Source organism: Alligator mississippiensis, chromosome 13 (genome assembly GCF_030867095.1).
Source record: "Alligator mississippiensis isolate rAllMis1 chromosome 13, rAllMis1, whole genome shotgun sequence".
NCBI classification, from domain to species: Eukaryota; Metazoa; Chordata; order Crocodylia; family Alligatoridae; genus Alligator; species Alligator mississippiensis.
Genome location: NC_081836.1, coordinates 42,175,855 through 42,197,743, shown reverse-complemented (window position 1 = coordinate 42,197,743; position 21,889 = coordinate 42,175,855). Strand labels below are relative to the sequence as shown.

At 42.4% G+C, this 21,889-nt stretch overlaps 1 protein-coding gene across 4 annotated transcripts in view; it reads left to right on the top strand.

Moving 5' to 3' along the window:
• SNX29 (sorting nexin 29) overlaps positions 1 to 21,889 on the top strand; it is a 454,827-nt gene that overhangs the window by 221,278 nt on the left and 211,660 nt on the right. For 3 of the 4 annotated variants that reach the window (XM_059716635.1, XM_059716634.1, XM_059716637.1), the window contains 2 exons: positions 254 to 309; positions 8,709 to 8,790. In XM_059716635.1, the coding sequence (XP_059572618.1) occupies positions 254 to 309; positions 8,709 to 8,790 (138 nt within the window). Of the gene's footprint in view, positions 1 to 253; positions 310 to 8,708; positions 8,791 to 20,342; positions 20,402 to 21,889 lie in introns of all 4 variants that reach the window. The other variant, XM_059716636.1, reaches the window with a different exon arrangement.

Sequence of the window (21,889 nt, the reverse complement as noted above, 5' to 3'; positions counted from 1 at the left end):
TTAATTCTTTGTCTCAAAAGTTGTGTACTTGTACTAAATGGAATTAGCAGTTGGTTTGGTGAAACTGCAGATGCACAATGATGGAATGTTTGCATTATGTTACCTTAATACAGTCTTTTTTTTCTTTTATTCTTTTACAATAGCAGCTTTTCAGTTACATGCTAAAAACTAAATGTAGTAATTTCCATATAGCATCTAGCCTCACTTATAGAAAGCATAGTAATTGTGGTTGTTTTTCTTTTTGCTATGGCAGGTCCCTGGAGATTTGAGTCAAACATCTGAAGACCAGAGTTTGTCAGATTTCGAAATGTGAGTTTGTAGTAAATGGTGATTATGCAAAATTTTGTCTTGTGGACAACTAATAAAATCCTGTTATTCACCTTTCTTATATTATCTCCAATAAGTGAATCACCAGTTGTGTAGTTCATAATTGGAAATAACGAAGGTAGCCTCAGAAGCTTTGTCTTGTTTTGAAGTAATCTTGGGTTCGAAGATTCAGATTAATGCTTAAACTAAGGATTCTTTGGGAGCTTATTTTATTCTTGAAATACATATTTTTAGCTCAATGGTCTGTTACAAATTGTAGCTGACAAAATCCCTGTTAGAAGGCTAATAGGTAGAGACCTACTGAATTCATGGTTGAAGTGCAGTGCATGGTGGCTCCTTTAATCTTGCAGGTTACCCCATACCCCCAGCTCTGCTGAATGATGGAGGGCTCTGCTTGTGGATCACTCCTGATCTGCAGGGAGGCAAAAACTGCAGTTTTAATTATGGCTTCATTTTTGCCTTCTGTCACTGATTGGCTGAGGGGCCCTGGATGGCCCTGCAGTTTGCTGGCAGGGAGGCAAAAACAGGGCCATGCTTAAAACCACAGTTTTATCTTCCCTGCTGATCAGGAGAGAGTAGTAGGGTCCTCCACTAAGCAGTGAAGTGTGGGGGCAAGGGGCAAGGTGTACATGGTGAAAGATGTGAGCTTAAAGGAGTCGCCATGCACTCTATTTCTTCTGTGAATTCAGTAGGTACCTATTGATAAGGATTAATGATATAATTAAAAAGTAATTTTTGTTTTCCTCCTCTTTGGTAATATTCTTTTAAAAATATTATCCCTCTGAAGAAAACGGACATTAGTGTAACACAAAAAAGACGTCCTTTTTACACAACAGTGTTAAGTGTAGTGTGAATACAGTTGCACTAACAATCTGGCACTCTTGCCAGAGTTGTGTTACCGTGTTGTTTGCAGTTTTCTTCCTTTTTTCTGGAATTCCTATGACTAACTGATGGAAAGTTAATTTATGCATCTGTCTTGGCGCGGGGTCCCCAGGGATAGCTGTGATGACCCTGGGGCTCCGTGACCATGCCTGCTCCGACCTGCAGGCACCTTCTAAATCTCTCCTGCCACATCTTGTTGAAATAACAAGTTGGGAGGCTGCCCAAAGTTTGTGTGGTTATGGTCCTGCTGAGTCCCACTAGATCCTGATGATCTTGGATCCCTTGCTGGGTCTCACTCAAAGTCAGTGCTTCTCAAGACACCCTAAGCCTTATGGGATAGAAGGTTGGCTCCAAAATCATCCCTTTATGATGTCCCATGCCTCACTGATTATATATAACCATTGTCTCTTTTGATGAGGCTGCAGTCTAGCTCAGCCTCCTGTTGTCACTGAGCCCTTGGTCCCAGTAGTGGCTCCTTCTGATGCCGGGATCTCTCCACCCCCTGTAGCAATGCCCTCACTGGTGCTGGGCTCCTTGCAAACCTCATGAGGCCTCCTCTTCCCCAAATAGCCTCATTGCAGTCCATTGCATTCAAATAACAAATACAAGCCCCTGGGCTATATCATAACAACAGCAATAACATTGGAGATCACACTCTGCCCCTTTAAGAAGGTGAGCTTCTCCCTCAACAATGCGTGCCTCCTAGCCCCAGATACTTTAGGAGCTCCTAGAGCCCAGTAGTCTTACCAGCAGCAGAATAGGCAACCAAGCATCTCCAAGTAGCATTTCTGCAACAGCTCCCTCCCCCTGGCTGCTGACAGAGAACTAACCCCCTGCTACTCCCAGCCCTGAGGCTTATATGTGCCCAGGGCCCTGTTTCCTTCCAGTCAGCTGACCAGGTGCAGGTGCCAGCTAATAACCTGATTAGCCTGCTGCCAAGGCAACCTGCAGCTGTGGAGCCCTGCCTAGCTCTCAGGGCTCCCTAGCTAAACTGCCTCTGCTCTTGAAGGAGCAGGCACACCTTAGTTCCCTGTCACAGCATCTTAAAAAGTTGGAACTAATATGATACTGTTACTTATGGAGGCTTAACCCCCCCCATAGTTTAAATTCTACTGCTTTCTGAAAATACAGAATTTGAAACATTTTGTAATTAATTTTTGGAGAACTATTAATGTTACACTAATGCAATAAATGACATTTAAGTAATCCAATCTATACCAACAGTTAAACATACAAGACCCCCAAAATCAATCTTTTTGGGTTATCTGGCTATTGAGGAAGTCATTAATATACTTCCAGTTCTTTGGCTTAAATTTTTTTTTATTATTATTAGCAAGTTTTCTTAATTTGTCTATAGAACAGCAGCAGTATAATAATTGAGGAACCTTCAGGAGTTCATCAATATACCATAATTATTACCTGTAGAGGTGCACCGGTATATTGGTTCATATTGGATAGGCACTGCTAAAAGGAAAATTTACATTATTGGAATTGGCTTTTTTTGGTGGGTATAACTGATAATATCACTGATAAATGCCATGTGCATGCGTGCAGCCACAGCATTCACGTGGACAGGAATGCAGCCAGGCAGCTTGGAGAGCAGTGTCTAGCCAGTAAGTCTGTGGGGGTGAAGGGATGTGGGGGGGGCAGATTGAGGCCCCCACACTGAGGGACGGAGTGGGGTTTGGCCAGGGGCAGGTGCTGCCCAGCTGGGGTGGGCCAGCGTGAAGGATGGAGCTACGGGCAGCTCATCCAGGAGGTGTGGAGGGAGGAGGAGAAGGATGGGAGGCTCCCCACTGCAGCATGCACCCCCGGGGGGAGGCATGGGGGGCATGTGTCCCCTGGTTATGTGCCAAGTGTGAGGGCAGGCTGCCCATGGTAGGCTCAGGGTCAGGGGCTGTGCCAGCCTCTTCCCAGTAGTGGGGTGGGCTGGAGCTGCACTCAGGGTGGGCGGGGGCGGGGCAGACAGCTCTGGGAGGGGAAGCTACAGGATGTGCTACAGCCACCCCAAAATTCCCCATAGCCCCCCTTCCCAGTGCCGCCACCATCCATCCTGTCCCCACCCAACCCGAGTACAGCCCTAGCCCAGGCCCTCAGCTGGAAAGAGGCCAGTGCAGCTCCTAGCCCTGAGCCCACCCTCACCCCTTGCACTAATCTCCCTTGGGGGTTTGCACTGTGGTGGGGAGCCCCCCTCCAATCTCCATGCACTCCCGGATGAGCCGCCCACAGCTCTGTCCTGTGCCCTGCCCTGCCCCACTAGGCAGAAGCTGGCTCTGCCCCAGCCCCACTCCCTCCCTCACTATCGGGGCCTCGATCTGCCCCCCTCACTCTTTCCTTCCCACATGCCCCTTCCCTCCCACAGACTTACCAGCCAGATGCTGCTCTCCAAGCTGTCAGGCTACATATCAGCAATTGGATTGGTATCGGCTGATACGGCTGGTTAAGAATCGGCCATCAGTATCACCCAAAAAAATCTTTATTGGTGCACCCCTAATACCCTTTACACATAAGAAGGGTTTTTCAAGCTTTGTTAATATGTTGCTCCTGAAATTAAGATTGACAATAAAACTAGTAATGAGTGTTAATTGTAGGGTGTATAGTCAATGACTAGACATCAACTAACTTGATGTTGTTTTGATAGGTTCCATTTTTCTTTAAAATTGGACAAATTTATAAAACAATATTTAATAAAGAATACAAAAACACCACAATAGTTACTCGCGAAGCTGCCCACTACCACTTAGCCTCCCCTAGAAAATACTTAGGAAAGCAAATTTATTTTGCAGCATGATTTACTTCTATAGCAAATTTTGGCTCTCATTAATTAGGCAGGTGTCAAAGTTTGCAGTTGAGATCCCATCTGATGTCCTTGTAACTAAATCACAGGACTGCAGGCTTAAATGTTACCAGTGATCTAAATTGTAATGGTGCAATATGCAGAGAGAGGGCCACACCTACTTAACACACTGAAGATTAAAATTTGTTTAAATAAGAAGCTGGCAGTCAGTACCCATTATGAGTACAGATGTTTCCCTAGTAGAACCACTTCTCTGAGCAGGTGGGCTTCTATATTCAGCACCAGCTGCATTTTCCTGCTTGTTAGGGGATCCAGAAAAATATAGAGATGGCATCCAGTACCAAGTCTTTACTTCCATACCAACATCAGCCATATTTGATGGAGTCCCCTATGTAGGGAGACTAGTACTGCAGTAAGGGCAGTGCTAGTAATGCACTGGCACCAGATGCCCTCCCACAGGGGGTGCCAAACCATATAGACAGTGACAGAACCCTGTGCAGAGAGGGGCCAGGGAAAGTGGGTACTACCACTTTGAGAGCAGCAGCTGCACACAGAGCCCAGCTTCCATTCTCCCTATGTGCCTTCCCACCTCCATTCCCACTCCTGACCACTTCGCTTTAAGTCTCAGCCAGGAGTGGGTCTCACAGGCCACTTCCTGTGAGGCAGGATGGATCGATCCCAGCACACACCTGAGCACTGCTGCCCACCCTGCCCTGCCACTGCAACTCCCAGCAGAATGGGCCAAGTTCCTGCCCCAGTCCCATGTTGAGAAGAGGCCAGCTTGAGCCCAGCTGAACCCTCAGGCACCAAATATGCCTGGCTTGTCCCAGCCCTGGAAGGAACCGCCTGCATGTAGATACAGAGAGCAGTCATGAGGGTAGAGGCAGGAGGGATAAACATTTTTTATTGTATTTTTTCCATCAAGTTCTTGCCTCTTTTAATGTGTGATGCTGGACATGCAGAGGCTACAGCAACTGTGTGGGGATGTATGTTGTTTTGTGCTATATGTGTATTTGTATATACTTAAGGTGTTCCCATATTGTATCATACAAGTGTCTTCTATCAAAAAAAGGGAAATAGTAATACATAATATATTGTTACATAGTAGCATGTCGGGGTTGCTCTGTGTGTGACCTGCATCAGGTGCCAAAGTGTCTGGCTACAGCTCTGAGGATGATATTGAGCTTCTTCCCTAGAAACAGAAGTTATACATAAACTGGTTTCAGTCATCAGATACTGGTTTAAGCCTGTAACAGAACAGAAGTTCAGTGCACATAAACCATGTTCAAAATAGCTGAAACTGGTTTAAGATAAACCTTGGTGAATGTAGTATCGGGCTTAACTGATACAGGTCAAACCAATTTATGAAACTTCTGTCTCAGACCCCTTCCTGATTCAAGTTTAATCAGCATCCCCCAGCATCCCAGCATGCGTTCCAGCCCTGGTCTGGGCTGTGTTGCCTGCTCCAGCAGAGAAGGGTTTGGGAGCAGGGGGCGGGGAGGCAGGGACTGTCTCCCCACCAGGCAAACTTCATCTGGGGCCAGAGAGGGGGCTTAAACCCCGCTACTCCTGAGTACAGAGCTGCCCTGCCCTGCTAAACTTACTGCTGGTTGCAACTGTGGATTACAAATCCTGGAGGCACCTGGGAGCAGGAAGAGGAAGTGATGAGCACCCCTTCAGAGTCTTGCTTCTGTGATTGCAAATCCCAGAGACATCAGGGGGCAGCAGGAAGGGGAAGCAAACACATAGCCCATGCTGGCTACATGCCAGAGAGCCATGCTCAAGCACCCCCCTGGCTTTTGGCCTGAGTCACTGCAGGCATGTGGCTGCAAAAAGTAAATATCTGTTTACTTGTTAGTCAGTTTAATCTCTGCAGCTGAATCAATTCAGACTGTCTGTATTTAGCCCTTATGAATGGGCTGATCCTTGCAACCTCTAGTAGGCAACTTCTGGTATGGGTGAGAGAGAATGGCACGAGAAGGCATTTTGCTTGGCACATGTGCCTTGGGGCAAGTGGTGGGGAAGGGGCTGGGGCTATGCTGCCACAACAAGGATCAGGCCCCTTGCGGCTCCCCCGCCTTGTGCTCCAGGCATGCCAACATCTTGCAAATTGAGGCTGCCAGTGTTTTGGCACTCTGCCCAAAAATGTTGCCAACCTCTGCTCTAGAGAACTAGAAGAAAAATACCCTTTCATTTGGCAAACATTTTTCAAGTATATTTTTCAACCTGTTATATAGATCCTGTAAGATTCTTGGGTTCTTTTGGGTCTTATAAAAAAAATCATGCATATACAAAGTATTATAGCAAAAGGAAACTGAACAGAATGGGAAGAAACAGTTACTTGCATTACTGAAAAAAGGTTTAGAATTGGAAAGAAAGTTTTTCAGTTTTTGTTTGTTAACCAAATAATTTTGTAGATTCCTGTTTAGATTCAGACTTTATATACTATGCTTAATGATACTGAAAAATAAATTAGAGAGATCTGGCAAGAGAAATTAATAGCAGATGTAGCAACATGCGTTTTAGGAATGATTCCTTTAAAGAGGTTTGCTGAAGTTTATACTAATTGCAACTATCAGTATGCTTATCAAAAGAAACCAGTGGTTATGTTTAGGGACCTAACTAAATTAAGGCGGCAGATGGGCAGTTTTGCAGGCTGAGTGTGATGCTGACCTCCATTTTCATGGGTTTATTGCAGTGAGTCTTCCTCCTCCACTGATTGGCCAGGGGGCCCTGGCAGCCCTGCCCCTTGTCACTGTTTTGACAACAGGACTGCCTTTCATGCAGTCCCACCCCTCATCGCTGATTGGTAGAGAGGGCTGCCCTTCATGCTGCCCCAGCCTGTGCCACTGATCGGCATAGAGGGGCAGAGCCACATGAAAATCAGCCTTCTCAACTAATCAGTGGGGGAGAGAGGAGAGGTGGCTACCATCTTGGCCACTCCCCTTTGTGCTGACAGTCCCTCCTCCATCCCCGCATAGGCTGTGCAGCTGGGCTACAGCAGCTACTGGCTCCCATTGGGGAGCCAGTATTTTATTTTTAGTAAGTTGGGATTTTTTTTCCTGGTGATTCCATGCAAAGTCTGAATTTGCAGCAGAAGTGGGCTGTGCGGAGGCTCCTTTAATCTTGCAGATTTCCTTGTGCGCCTCCCCCGCCCCTGCCACTGATTAGCAGAGGGACCCTGTTGCTCACTGCTTGGTCCTGATTGGTGGGGAGACAAAAACCGCAGTTATAAATATGGCGCTGTTTTTGCCTTCTGGATGGTCAGCAGCAAGCGGTGAGGCTGCAAGAGCTCCTTGGCCAATCAGAGGCAGAAGACAAAAACAGCACCATATTTAAAATTGCGGTTTTTGCCTCCCTGCCAATCAGGAATGACTGGTGAGAGGAAAAAATGGTGTCATATTTTAAAATCATGGTTTTTGCTTTCCTGCTGATCAGGACTGGGGGGGGGGGGGGTCCTCTGTCAATCAGTGGGGGGGTCGGTGGGCTGCCTGGGGGAATCAGCAAGATTAAAGGAGCCGCTGTGCAGCCCATTTCTGCCACAAATTTGGTAAGTATCTAGCCATGAGACTCAGAACTAATGCTAAGTTCTGAATTTGTGTCACCTCTGTTTTTAAAAACTTGGGATCATATCTGTTAGCATAGCTATAAATTAAATTCGGTTTCTAAGGTTTGTTCCCTTGGTGTGAGACATGATGAACATATCATCTAAGCTAAAAAATAAATAAATCACTAACCATCTGTTCTTGTCAATAATACAAATACTTTGATAATGAAATGTACCAAAACAAAATGCAGTGGACAAATACATTTGAGATTTATTTTTGTATTCCAATGAATATCTTCCTTTGCAAACAGAAAAATCATTAAACATTATTCTGAATTATTGTTAATGAAGTTGGTTGGAATGGATTGACATATCCAGACTGTATATTATTGTTGAATAAATGAATGACTGTTATAATTAATGTTTTACTTTATTTGCTGAAGATTTTGGTGTTTGCTTTTTTAAGGGTATAAGTTTGCCCGATTAAAATGTTAGACTTGTATCAAAAGAAGGAAAAGGGGGTCTTTTGGGACTCGCATCATAGTTGGGAAAGGCGTGGATAAGCTTTTGGGCATCAAAGAGGGCACTTTGTGCCTGAAAACTTGTCTAATACCTCTTCTAATTATATAGCTGGTCTAATAAAAAATAATACTAAAAAAAATATTATTTTCTGGAGCGACCCTACTACAGGCTTGTAACAAGTCAGAGTTTTACTTTTAAGATTTTAAAAGTTGGGGTTTTTTTGTTTTTTTGGTCAGAATCAGTTTAAATTACCACAGGTTTCTCAGGGAATGCCATTTAAATGGTTGAAACTTAGGATTGGCTGGGGCATTTTTCATAGAGGAGGAAACTTACAGTGTAAAGTTAGTTTCTGTGCTTCTGCAGCATAATCAAAGTGTTGTCAAATGCACAAAGAAAACAAGATATATAGGAAGTTGTTTTTCCTGCTACTCTTTAAGTTAAAGTATACCTAGGAGGTACTCTTAGGTATAGTAGGTGCAAAATGTTGTCAGAATTGTGATATTCAAGTTTCAGAAAATGTTGGCTGATATTGATTGCTTTGGACACTTTTAAAGCATCAGCGGTAGTTGCTTTTGTAGTTTTGCTACTTTTATGTGAAAAGATAACCCTTTATTTGAACATTCTCTTTTTTAGATCTAATCGCGCTCTTATAAATGTTTGGATTCCCTCAGTCTTTCTCCGTGGAAAAGCTGCTAATGCATTCCATGTTTATCAGGTAAGCAATGCTACTTTTAAGGTATATTTTCATGACTATTTTGTTTGTGAATGAATTGGAACACTTAAAATATTTTAGGTATCTAAAAGTGTTTATGAATAAAGAACCATAAATATTTAGGCACAGGGATAATAACTCCAATCATTTGAGTATCTTACTGAGGCTCTTTCGGTGAATAGAGGTAATCTTATGTATATTTTTAGAACTTGGCCCTACTAATAAAATGGTGATACGATGACTGTAGGCAAACAGGCAGCCATTCAGTGTTCTGCAGTAATGACTTCTTGCGCACCTAAGTGCATATGCATGCTTCTTTGTTGAAGGGAGCTGTAGCCAAAAAATCTAATATTTCCTACCAATGTAAATAGTAGCGGAGGTTCTTCAGTTTTACCTTCATGCGGATATGTGAGACCCTTTGTTTTAGTGCTCTACTTCTAAAATGGTGTTTCAAATGTTTCAGCAGCCTGTTTGCTGTAGTGTCTGTTAGCTACAGGCCTAAACCTCCATGTGAGACCTTTTTCTGCTACCTTATAATTCAGGCTCAAGGGGTGCCTATACATGTAATCCAGGGTGGGGGCAAGGGGCATTTTAATTAGAGCGGCTCTGCAGAGCTACTCTAATTAAAACGCCACAATGTCTTGTGTATTCAGTGTCCCACATTTCAAAATGGTGGCGGGAGCACTTTAAAGTTTGTTTGATGAGCTTTAGTTAAAGCACACCCACTGCCATTTTGAAATGTGGGACAGAGAATACATGAGACACCGCAGAATGCTGGAGCATTCCAATTAGAACTCATCAAAGCAGACTCGAGTGGTGGAGCCTTCTAATCAGAACATGTCAGAACGTGTATGGGCACCCAAAAGTTTTAGCAGCTGAATTAAGCTGAAGAATTGGAGCAAAAAGGTATTAGCAGCTAAGTCTTACAGCATATACAGACATTTACTGTCCCATAAACACTCCTGGGAGTAATTTAACCATGGTTGTTCGCAAGTTATTTTTCTCTTGGAGCAGCCATTTTTACTCTGGGAGAATGTCTTAAACATTTGTACACTTGTGTTTCTCTTGGAGGGACCAGTGATTCTCCCAGGAGAAACTGAATGTCTGTACAAGGCCTTACTTTCATATGTATATGTAGATTCAGCACTCAGATTGAATTAGCTTTGGTTTTTCATTTTTGTAATTTTGTTTGTTGAGATTTCCAATAAAAAAGCCCAGGTTTTCTCTAAAGAATAAACAGAAAATAGAAGTTTACTTACATTAAAATTAAAAAACCCCGCTGTATCAGGGGGCCTTCCCAGGGCCAGTTAGAAGTTGGCCCACCCACCTTTTTCTGGGCTAACCACCAGCCTCTCTTGCCTGCCACACTTTGTTTATTAATAAAAATTGCTGACTTAATTAGGCGGGAGGCTGCCTTTTGGTGGCCCTGTTCTCCTGGGCCTATATATGCAGTTCCAACTACCCCTGTACTGCATCCCAAGCCTTGTGGATGATACACACACATACGATGCTCCCTCACACAACTGGCGCTTCTGGGTCTCATAGGGACTCCCTTCCTCCCTGGAGCAGCAGGTCATAGTGCTCCACCTCTAGGTCGTTCTTTTGACCCATACTCAGCCTCCTTGTAGCAGAGGACTTACTGGGGTCAGGACTTGCTCCTAACTCTCTGACTGAGCCCCCCCACTCGGCCTCTGGCCCAAACTATGGCCTCAGGCATCAATGAACATACCTTGGCCTCTTCCCCACACATGGGGTTCCTACTACACCCACTCTAGGGCCTCTACACCATGCCCCACCTTGGAGTCTTCTCATCATCCTCACACTCAACTACAGACACGGGCTGGCCCCTATGCTACCCTTCAGGCTGGGCTGACTCCCAGTTCGGCCCTACTCAACGAGCCCCTGGGACTGCCCTTCAGGCCTGCTCCCCATTCATCCCTACTCAGCCCCCCTCATGCACAGCCCTTCCGGTCTACTCCTGTTCAACCCTACTGTGTGTGGGGCCACCTACATCCCTGTCCTGTCAGGGACTTCACAACTGCCCTCTCTCTTGGGCTTCACCATGACCCCCTCTTTTCAGGGCCACACAACTATCCCTAACCAAGGCCCTCCAGGGTTTTACTCCCCTGCAGGCTTAGTTGGCCATAGCTGTGCCTGGTCCTTGTACCCACCAAGTTGTGGGGGCTGGGATTATTAAGGCGCCCCTACCCACCTTTCACTGGGGTGATAACTGGCCTGGCATTTCCTGGGGTCTCCCACACCACTAGGTGCCCCACCAGGCCACCCATCCCTGGCAGTGTGCATTTTTAGGTCATGCCCTGGACCAAGAGCCTCCTAGGCATCTCCATAAGCTCTTACCCTTAGCTCCTGGTGGTCCTGCTGCAGCTCAGCCAGGTGATGCTTCCGCATCAGTGCTTTACTGCCGGTTGCAGCACCCTTTATGGCATCCTTAATAGGTAACAAGTGTGGCCCTTAAGGGTGCTGTGCAGGGGCATCTGCTCCACTGCCATCATGTCAAAGCAGATGGTCCTGTGTGGCACCCTTCAGGGTAAATGCATGGCACAGGCCATCAGGGTCAGTATGGCAGTCGGCTCAGCTTGTGTGTAAAAGTGTCACAATGGGTGGATGACCCAGATTGCCACCACCACCACCACAGGTCCTGAGGGTCTTTCTGGTCTGCTTGACTAGAGTGGGAAGCAGGCATGAATAGGCCTATATCAGGCAGGTTGCTGGCTTAGAAGCTGTAAGGGCCAGTTGGGACCTTTGGCTCTGAGGCCTTGTGTCTACAGCTCTGAGGTGGTCTGTGTGCTAGAAGGAAACAGTGCTGGGACCATGCCTATGTTTCATTGGAAGTTCATCAAAACTAGTAGTGAACCATTGGATTCAGAAAATTTATCATTTTTCAAGAAAACAAAACAAAACAAAATAAAAAATTCAGAAAATTCCGACCCACTTTGTCCTTTACCATGTACCCAAGAAGTAGGAAAGTTTGGAATTTGAATACCACCAGAGGTATTTGGATCCAGGGTTTTGGCTCTGTTCATATAAAGATGGAATCCAGAACTTCAGTTCAAAGCTCGACTTTTAATAAGGGACAGTTTGTGGTAAATTATATCTACAATTGCCAAATCTTGTTGTGAATTTTTGTCACTTCATTGGAACAATGTAAGTATTAACATTTGGATGGTGTCTTGCTATGCCTGAAACCTTCCTTTGGGACAGTGCACTTCCTCTTTATCTCCTTTTACCCCTTCCTCAGATTCTTGTCAAGGTTTAGGTGCCATAAACATTCTTTTCCCACTTTTCTCCTTGTATATTTCAGTATTTTGACTCTCATAACATGCCCACCTTTGCGGGAGGAAGTCAGATTTTGAGAAGTGACTTAAGTCCCATTTTTCAAAAATCATATAGGCACTTAGGATTCTATATATTATTGTAATTGGGATTAAGTTTCTAAATGCCATGTCATTTTTTAAAATAAGACTTGGACTCTAAAGTCATTTATGTGCTAATGGAAAAATTTACCATGGGCTTCTTGACCTGTGTTAATGTCTGACATTTTATTATGTAATTATGACGTTTATTTCTTGTAATCAGTTGGCTTAGTTATCTGGTAATATCCGATGGCATTTTGTACTAATTTTTATCTAATGACTATAAAGTGCAGTGTTCTACTTCACTTTTTTCCTGTTAGGTCTCAGTAATGGTGTACTTTTTTAGCTGTGAGAGCTATTTTATGAAGTGCTCTTCTAGTAATTGCACTTTCAGGATTTTTATGGGAGGAACATTTAGAACAGTGGGAAGAAAAGTACAACAGCAGGGACATACTTCTCACAATAAATAATGGTGACTGGAAAGATGCATCTTAGGAAAGAGAGAACCCAATGAAAACCATTTAGGAGGATGCTGATGTGAGAATGTCGCTATACGCTGATCTTTGCTAACGGTGATATTCATAGGGTTCAACCAGAGAGCTGATATTTTTTCTTATACAATTTTAATTCCTTTTAAATACTTTTGTGAAAGGAATATGAGCTTACGGTCTTTTCTAGAATAATTTTGTTTAATCTAGCGAGTTAATCAAAAGGTAGAATGTGATTTACTTTAGCATAATAATCTTTTCATGATATTTTTTCCTTAGAAGCTGCTTATCAATTTCAGTCTCTGAAATCTAAAGAGAAAATAGGACAGAAAATTTGTGGTCACCTGTGAGATGAATGCCTTAGTATTCTTGGCAGTGTAAAGATCCAAGAATCCCAAACACATCTGACTTTGAGCTAAGATTCATTCAGCATGGGTACTAATTCCGTTGATGATAAGCAAGTAACCAGTGGGTGGGTCTGTCTAGCTAATTTACCGTACCAGGCCACAGCCTGCTCTGTCGCACATGTTTGAGCATGCATCTGTCTGGTACAGTAAGTCATGGATAGAGATGTTCATCTGAACTGGTCAGAATTCTCTTCCAACTAGAAATGCTTCAGGCAATGGAGATAGATGAAGTCCCCTGGCAGACCTGCACCGTTATGCTTTCTGGCCAGGGAGCACAAAAGGGAGTTGCTCAGGCCTCTGGTTCTTCAGAAACCCTGTCATCCTATAGTTAAGGCTTTGGAGAGAAGAAAACAGCTGAACCTTTTTACTGCAGCTGAATATATGCATTTTATAGTGTGATTTTAGATTACTGTAGCTGTTGTGACTTTTTCTCTCTCCCTTGTAAGTGACAAATGTCCATAACTTATGTTTTAAATTTATTAATCTCTTTCTCCTTGCCTGGCTCAATGAGAGAGAGTATTGCCCAACAGGCAAATGACTTTTTGTCCCAGGCATACAGAAGGAAACCTAAGATACAAGGTGTGCAATTTTTATTAGGACACAAGTTTATTAACTCACCTGGGAACGTTATCATGAAATAAACTGGTCAGTTCCTATCATGTTGTGAATGTTCAGTGAACTTGAATGTTACAGGGTTTTTTTTGGCAGACTTGTCATCGTTCCATTGTTGGAACCAACTGATCTTTCCTCACATAAGGGAGGTGATAAAGGAGAATGTTTTTCCTAATGTTCCAGACCTTAGGGGTTCCAGCTACTTTCTTTTAGTGGCCTTTCCTTGAAGTCTACTTTCTACTCCAGATTAGAAAACTAATGAACTGTTACTAGAGAACTGGAGCCCTTATGGAATGAGAACTAGCAATAGGCACTTGCTAAGTTCCATCAGTGTGAAATTAACTTCCCTATTTATTAGTCTGGGTCCATGATCTTACTGGCAAAACAAAGCCCTTCCTCATTTTGCTGCTGTGATTACATGCCCACCATGTTATGCAAAAATATGTAATCACTTTTAAATGTAAAGGTATGTGTGTACCCTGTTATCAAGGGTATAACTTGGGAGGCTGTTATAGAGGTAGATAGAAATTAGTTGAGGTGTTTCTTGAAAGTGAGGTGATTGAACTTATGAAAGTAAAGAAATGTTTTACCACACCTAATGTTTACCACTCTTCTTTCACATTTATGGAGATTTTTTCTGTGGTTCCTTTGTTTTTCTTTAAAATAAAATGACAGCCACTGCCACCTTAATTATAATTCTGGTTGCATGCTGCAGAGCAAGAATTTAACCTCCGGCAGCCTGCCTTTGGTAAAAAAAAAGATACCGTGATAGATAAAGGAATGTGAGGTAATATATCTTTGTATAATATCATAGGCTCTCAAGTTGCATAACAATGACATTACAATGTGGCGTAGTAATCATATTTACAGAAGAAGTTGCCAATTCTGGTGTTCAGAGTTGCCAGAAATGAAAAGGCAGATGAGCTGTGATTTAAAAAATGAAAGAAAATAGGACAAAAGCATCATTTGAGTGATCTGAAGGAATTTGAGTATATGATTAAACAGTTAAAGAATTTAATTTTTTAAAATAAATATAGTTTCTTCTTACGGCTGGTGTTAGATTCTGTTGAAGAAAAGATTAATTATTATCTGTGAAGTCTGGACCATTGCAGTTTCTTTGGGTGGATGGGCAATAAAACCTGTCTAAAATATAATTTGATGATTCAAACTGTACCTTATCTGATTTGTATGCAGAGTTCTTCAGGCTGTTGGATTTTTTGCTCATGAAGAACTAAAGATTGTACATATCAACTGCATTTCCCCCCATAACGTTTTATCTTTTTTTTTGTGCCTGCAGGGGAATAGCTCAGGTGTAATTAGGGCAGAATTTGGAAGTAAACAAGCTCAGGTGTAATTAGGGCAGCATTTGGAAGTAAACAAGCTTTTGAAAGCCAATTAATGGTCGTCTTAGTTGTGTGAACCAGGAAGAATTCTTTTGATGCTCTTATCTGTCTTGGTTCTCTTTTAAAATAAGCACATATAATTTGGAATATGTGGGAAGCACGCTTGTTGAGTATAGATGCCTTTATATAGTCATTTGTCAGTGGTGATTTGCAGGTTAAGCTAGTACAAGCTTTGGCATACTCATGGAATTACACTAAATAAACCAAAGAGCTAAGGATTTTTTGGGGCGAAATCTTTTATTGGACCATCTGTATACTTGAGATAAAGTTAGACAAGCTTTCAAATGCAAAGCATTCTTCAGGATCTGAAAAAGTTAGACAGGGACGTGAAGCGGAATACTTTGCATTTGAAAGAGTGTCTAACTTTATCCCAGCTATACAGTTGGTCCAATAAAAGATACTACCCCAAAAAATCCTTTCCTCTTGCATAATTCCTGAACCATCACAGCTATAACATCATTCTAACGTGACTAAATAAACCTTAATTCTGATTTTGGTGGAGCTTTTTGGTTAGACCTTGAAGAAAAAAATAGGAGTATTATGTATATTTACATTTCTTGCATGATCACAACCACTCTATCATTGCCCATCATAAAGGAAAAAAATACATTTTTCCTATAAAGGATATTATGTTCAGCTAAGCTTTATTTTGATAAAAATGTTATCTGTATATGAATAGCAGTGTGGAGGTATGTACAGCATACAGAGTAAGTACAGTTGCTCGTTGACTTTTCAAATGGAGTCAGATATAATGTTTATGCCAGCTTCTGTAAAGTAATGGGTTTGAACAGCACAGACACATAGGTAAAATACTGCAACTAATTATGTTAAATCATTGTTCTAAGATTATCCAAATATTTTATTAGAACCATATTTCATTTAAATTTGAAAATGACTTCTTTGCATGATCCACATTTTTCATTAGTTGAACTAGTACAGATTGTTAACTGACCAGTTATTAATGGGTGTAATATCTTTCAAAGAGCAAAAGCATTGTAGAGGCCTAAATATTTAGACTTCCTGCTCTCAAAAGAGCTCTCAGCTGCTAGGTTCCCAATGGTTATTAAACCCGTTTAGTTATCAGTACTATTAGAGTCAGCTGCTTTCCTTGTAACATGCAGGTTTGACAGGCAGCTCTAGGGTTCTGTCAAACTATTGACATCTTTGAATTTTAATATCTATTTCATACTTTCCAAGAAAATAATATTGCAACCAATCCTTTCATTGGCATATTGGTAGTTTTGGAAATGTTTCCTTAATCGGATTAAAACAATAAAAAATGGTCTTTTTCTCTTCTTTAAAGAAAAAATATCTTTATATTGGTAAATAGAGTAAGCTACGTATTGCCTCTGACTGTAATTGGATCTGACAGGGTGGTTTCTTGTGGTCAAGTAAAGATGCACTGAAGTCAGTGAGGCTCTCTGTACATCTGATAGTAAGAAAGAGGCCATGTTATCTGGGATAATTGTTTAAGGTTTTGTGTAACTGTATTTGATCCATTTAAAAATGATATAATATGCCAGGCACCACCTTTTGTGGGATGGAGGGGGAAAGAGGGAGGTATTGAAACAGCCACTGCTGTAACTGGTAGCTGGCCACACCACCACTACTAGCAGTGCATCAGTCACTGCTGCCCAGGACACAGAACTGCCCTTGCATGCTTATGGGAAAAGATATATATAAATAAAAAATGCATTATGTTCAATAGGTATGTAATGAACAATCGTGTAGAAATCCCTAGGTATTTAAAGTGTCAGATGTTAATGCCTAATTAAATAATACTTCTGTTGAGCAACTAAAGTTAAATTGATAATTGCATGAAACACAGTTTAGTAATAACTAGATGTTTAGATGTGCATTTCAACATCACTTGAGAGCATATAATCCTGTTTTTCTCTAGCCAGGTATGGAAAGGAAGCCTGTTATGATCCAAATGTGAAAGTGTTTTTGCTAAAATATCAGTAAGACTGAACTATTACCTTCAAAAGTTATAAAGTAATTTGATTGAAATAGACCACTTTTTCCACACTAGATTTACTCAAATTTAAGACAACGATGAATTTAAGATGACCCCCCTAATAGTTAGATTCTGTACATTGAAAATTTATAAATTTGTTATAATTTTCCATGTGTAGAGCTTAATTCATACATTCATTAAGTCCATGTATAGGACTTAAATTTGTCCCCTCCACTGCTGCATGGTGACAGGTAGTGGGGGTGCAGGTGCCTGCCACCTCTGCCCCCTGCCTGCCCCCCCCCACAAGCCATGGGTGCACTTTCCCCCTCTGCTCCCCCTTCTGACCCTTCCCCAGCTTTTGTTCCCCTTTCCCTATGCCTCTGACACCTTCCTCCCCCTCCTCTTCCCCCATCTCCCCTCCCAGTCTCTGTTGCCCTCTTTGCCCCATATATCTTTGCTTCATAATGACTGCTCCGTCCCTGTTCCAGCCTGGGGCACGGAGCATGGCCTGAGCCCAGCCCATTCCTTGTAGCAGCTGTATGGTCTTGCTCAGTGCCCCAGCTGTGTGCATGGAGTCTGCTGGCATGGAGCAAAAATAAGGAGGGGAAGGTGGGGTGTAGGCAGGGAAGCAGAGGCTTTGTTTGGGGGGAGATGAGAGGAAGACTGTAGGGGGTAGATGGTGGAGTTCATGGGCAGATGGCGGGGGGCAGGCAGCAGTTGCAGCTACAACCCTGACCCTAGGTAGGAGCCTGAGCCAAAGCAGCTGCTTGCCTCTGCTGCCCGTGTGTGTGTGTAAATAAAAATTGGTTTGTGTGTATGTATATGTGTGTGTATGTATGTGTGTGTGTGTGTGTAAATATATATATATATAGGTAGAAATTGTACATATCCGCTGCATTTCCTTCCTCCCTCCCAACCTTTCATATATATGTGAAATTGTATGTTTATAAACAGCCTTGGGCTTATGAATGAAAATTGTTCCTTTAGTTCTATTTTTTGCATTAAAGAACTCTTGGACTTAGAGTTGACATCAAACACAATCTGTTTTCTCATTGTGATAATGTTTTTGGTTTGCAGTGTTTTTATAACCTGTGATTGATCACCTTAATTGGCAGAAAGAATTTGATTCATATTAAATTTTTTGATAAATGTCATGTTAACTACCAGATTGGCAACATATTATCATCTCTTAGTTTTATGTGACTGGAGGGCATCTTTAGGTCAAGGTCTGTGACTCTGATATGATGGTATGTCTTCTGATTTGTACTTGGTAAATGCTAACTCTAAGGTATAGCTACACATTTTCTTTAGTGTAGAAATAGATATTTTCTGAGTCTTGTCAACTTTTTTTTTTTTTAATTCAGAACAATTGAACTACTTTCAGATCTACTTTAATATTGCCCTAGGAGATGCTTTAATGGTCTGTTTTGTGAAAGATATTCTTTCATTTTATTTCTTGAGGCCACTTCATGAATTTATTCCATTCTCTTATTTTCATCCCAGTTTGTGGAGATTTCACTAGCTACGATACCACATTCACATCTCTGCATAATTTGGAAAATAAAAAGAGAAATAGGTAGAGACAAGTTAAAGTGGCTGATGACAAAGATATCAATCTTTTTTTTTTAATTAAAAGTTGGAGTTAAGCATAGGTCAGCTTCTGATCCCCCAAAAAGTATTTGTAATTTTTTTTAAGGGAGATTGTTTGATGCCATTTTTTAATCTTAGTCCCAGTTTATAGATGTTAGGGTCGGAAGGGACCTCAATAGATCATCGAGTCCGAACCCCTGCATAGGCAGGAAAGAGTGCTGGGTCTAGATGACAGTTTGTCTGGAATAAAATTATCTTGGAGAAAAAGTTAGAGTTGATTATATTAATCAATTTGTTTTTCATATGAGAGCTGTTGCCTTTATTGATATGTTATAAAAGATGTTCACTGTTAGAGAAATAAATATGTTTGGACAGGTGCTGTGGGATTCCTTGCAGATGAGGTTGTGAAATTAAAATCTGGCGTGCGGTGGCCTTCAGCTCTTCTTCGAGATTATCTACTAAATTTATAGCATACATTTATGTGTATACATTTCCTCCCCCTCTTTTTCCTTCTCCCCCCCATGGGTGTGTGGGGGTGTGTGTGTGTGTACCGTTACATTTTTATGGTAGTTGTTTATTTTTAAGGTTGCTGAAGTACAACAGTCCTAGGTACTATGCTTGTTTGTACCTGTATGGAAAATTAATACATAGTGCAGTAGCCGGATATTTGCAAGTTAGATGCAAAGTATTTTAGGACAAAATCTCAAAAAGTAATTTAAAACACTATACTAGTATTAACATTAAGAGGTTAATTTTCTTCAAATTAAATTCAGGGAAAAGTTATACTTGTGCAGGAGATTTATATGCAACATGTTCTTATAAAAAACCTATTTGTATAAATAATATTTTTGTAAAAGAAGAAACCTGCTTCACCAGTCTGATGTCATGTGTATTTCCAGGTGTATGCTTATTATTTCTTGATCTTTACATTCTTTTTCCTCTTGGCATTTCTTCCTGGGGATGATTGAAGAAAGCCAGGTGCAATACTTGCAGGCTACAGTAAATCTGATAATAAACAAATAAACTTTATCACAGCTAAAATCTGTGTGCTTCTTGCTAACTTAATTACCTTCTCTTTCTTTTAATTTTTTGTTTTTACTGAATCTCTCTATCAGTGCTAAAGAACAGTAAAGTAACTAAAGAAAGTCTGACTGTTCTCATAGAAATACCTGGATTTATTCATTATCTAGACACTGTTGTCCTACAGTTTGGATTAGGGGATTGCTTGTTGGTTATTATTAATGATTTTCTGATTCCATAATCTGTTCTTTTCAAATTATGTATGATAGAAAAAAATTCTTATTTCTAAAACTATGCTGCTGCTAAAATAAAGTACAGATTTTAAAAATATCCCTGCTTTTGGGATTTTCTGTGGGTTTTTAGTTTTATTTTTAAATCTTTATGTAAGTTCCTTTGTGTTTGCTTAGGCATTATTCACTTCAGGAGGAAGATCCCATTAAGTATTGTTTGTTTCTTCATGATTAGATATTTCTAATGTGATTTTAGATGCAGTATATAAACAGTAACAAATTAAGTGAGATGAAAAGCTTCTTTGTTGAGCACTATATTTTCTGAAGATCAGACCATTTTCATTCTACTTTTAAAAGGTTGTCTCACTTGTGTGCAAAAATACAATGAGTAATTTGGTAACTTCAAGATTTATGCTTATGATATTTTCTCTGCTTTTTGATTATATACTTATTTGTCTGTATTGTTTTATGCAGGTAAAAGTTCCCCTAGAGCAGGGGTCAGCAACATACAGCCTGGGATCCAGCCCATGGAGGTATCTGGCCCACAGTGCTGAAAGACTTTGCCTCTGACTCTGTTAGGGCTGGATCTGCGCTGGGGTCAGGCCCACATCACCCCCTTGCTTCCTGGGTGCAGTGTGAATGTAGCTTCCAACCACTGGGGAACTGGACCTGGGCTGGGTAGCTTCTAGTTAGGCCCAGCCTACAACAGGGGTGGAAGGGAGGATCGGGAGGGAGAATTGGCAGCAGTGCAAACCTAGCTTCCAGCTGCTTAGCCCCAGTGCAACTTTCCATCAGCTGTAAGCTGCAGCTGCACTGCAGCTGGGGAATGGGGGGGGCCTAGTGAGACGTGGTGGCAGTAGCATAGGCACAGGTCCCATGTGCCCAGCCCTGGCACAACTTGTTTGGAAGCTCTGCTTGTGCCCCAGCCAGAGAGTGGGGAAGTGGGAAAAGTGGCACTGGTGCATCTCCTAGCTTCCTGGCCATGGCACAGGTGCAGGCAATCTTCTCTCACCCCGCCTCCCCCCACACTCCCTTGTTGCTAACATGCTGCCGAAGTCATTTGGCCTGTACCAGACTGGAGCTTGGTTATTCCAGCCTGCACTTGAAGAGGCTGCTGGTGCCTGCCCTGGAGCCATTATAAACCTAAGTATTTGAATGTACACCCCCTTTCATGGACATTATTGTAGTGATAAGTGTGGCTTAAAAAAGAGTTACTAGACCAGATATGTGAAGTTTGGGAAAGAGTCAAAGTAAGCAGAAGTAAAAGCACAGACACTTTCAGCAGAGGAGCAGTTGAAATATAATTGGGTGCAGGTGGTAGGCAAAGTAAGATGTTGCAGGCAAAAGGGCCTTAAAGTTATATAAGTGTTTCTGATAATCGGGGTGAATAAAAGATCTGTGTCGCAGAGCACTGAGGTGCCCTGCTCCTAAAGAGGGGAAAGCTGCTAGGGAAAGAGCCCTAGCAGTGAATAAGGAGCCCAGCTGTTGGTTCCCAGCGCAACTGGAGGGAGCAAGAGATCGCACCTGCCGGCGGTCAGCTGATTGAAAGGGGCAGGGCCTGGCTCCTTTATAAACCCTAGGGGCTGAGGCCAGAGGCAGTTCCTTGCCAGCAGCCTAGAAAGAAGGAGCTCTCTGCCATGGAAGAGAGGAGATGCCTGATGCAGCGGCAGTGTCTGACACTGCTGCGAGATAAAGGATCCCCAGTAGGATTGAATGTTGTTATGGCCAGGCGGCTTCTGTTGACGTTATAGCCAAGAGGCTTGTGTTTGTGTTGCTGTTTGTCACCGGTGGTTTGGGTGAAGCTATTAGGGGTTGGAGGAGGCCTCAGAGGGGACTCACACTAGTGTGGGGACCCCAGCGCCAGCAAGGGTGCAACATTCGGGGACATAGACCCCAGCCCCAGAGAGGGGCAGTTGACAAGCCCCAGAGAAGGGGGCGTTGCTGAGAAGCCCCAGTGCAGGCGTGTTGAGCCCCAGGAAAGGGGGCAGCGCTTGAGAAGGCCCCAGAGGAGGGGCGGCGTT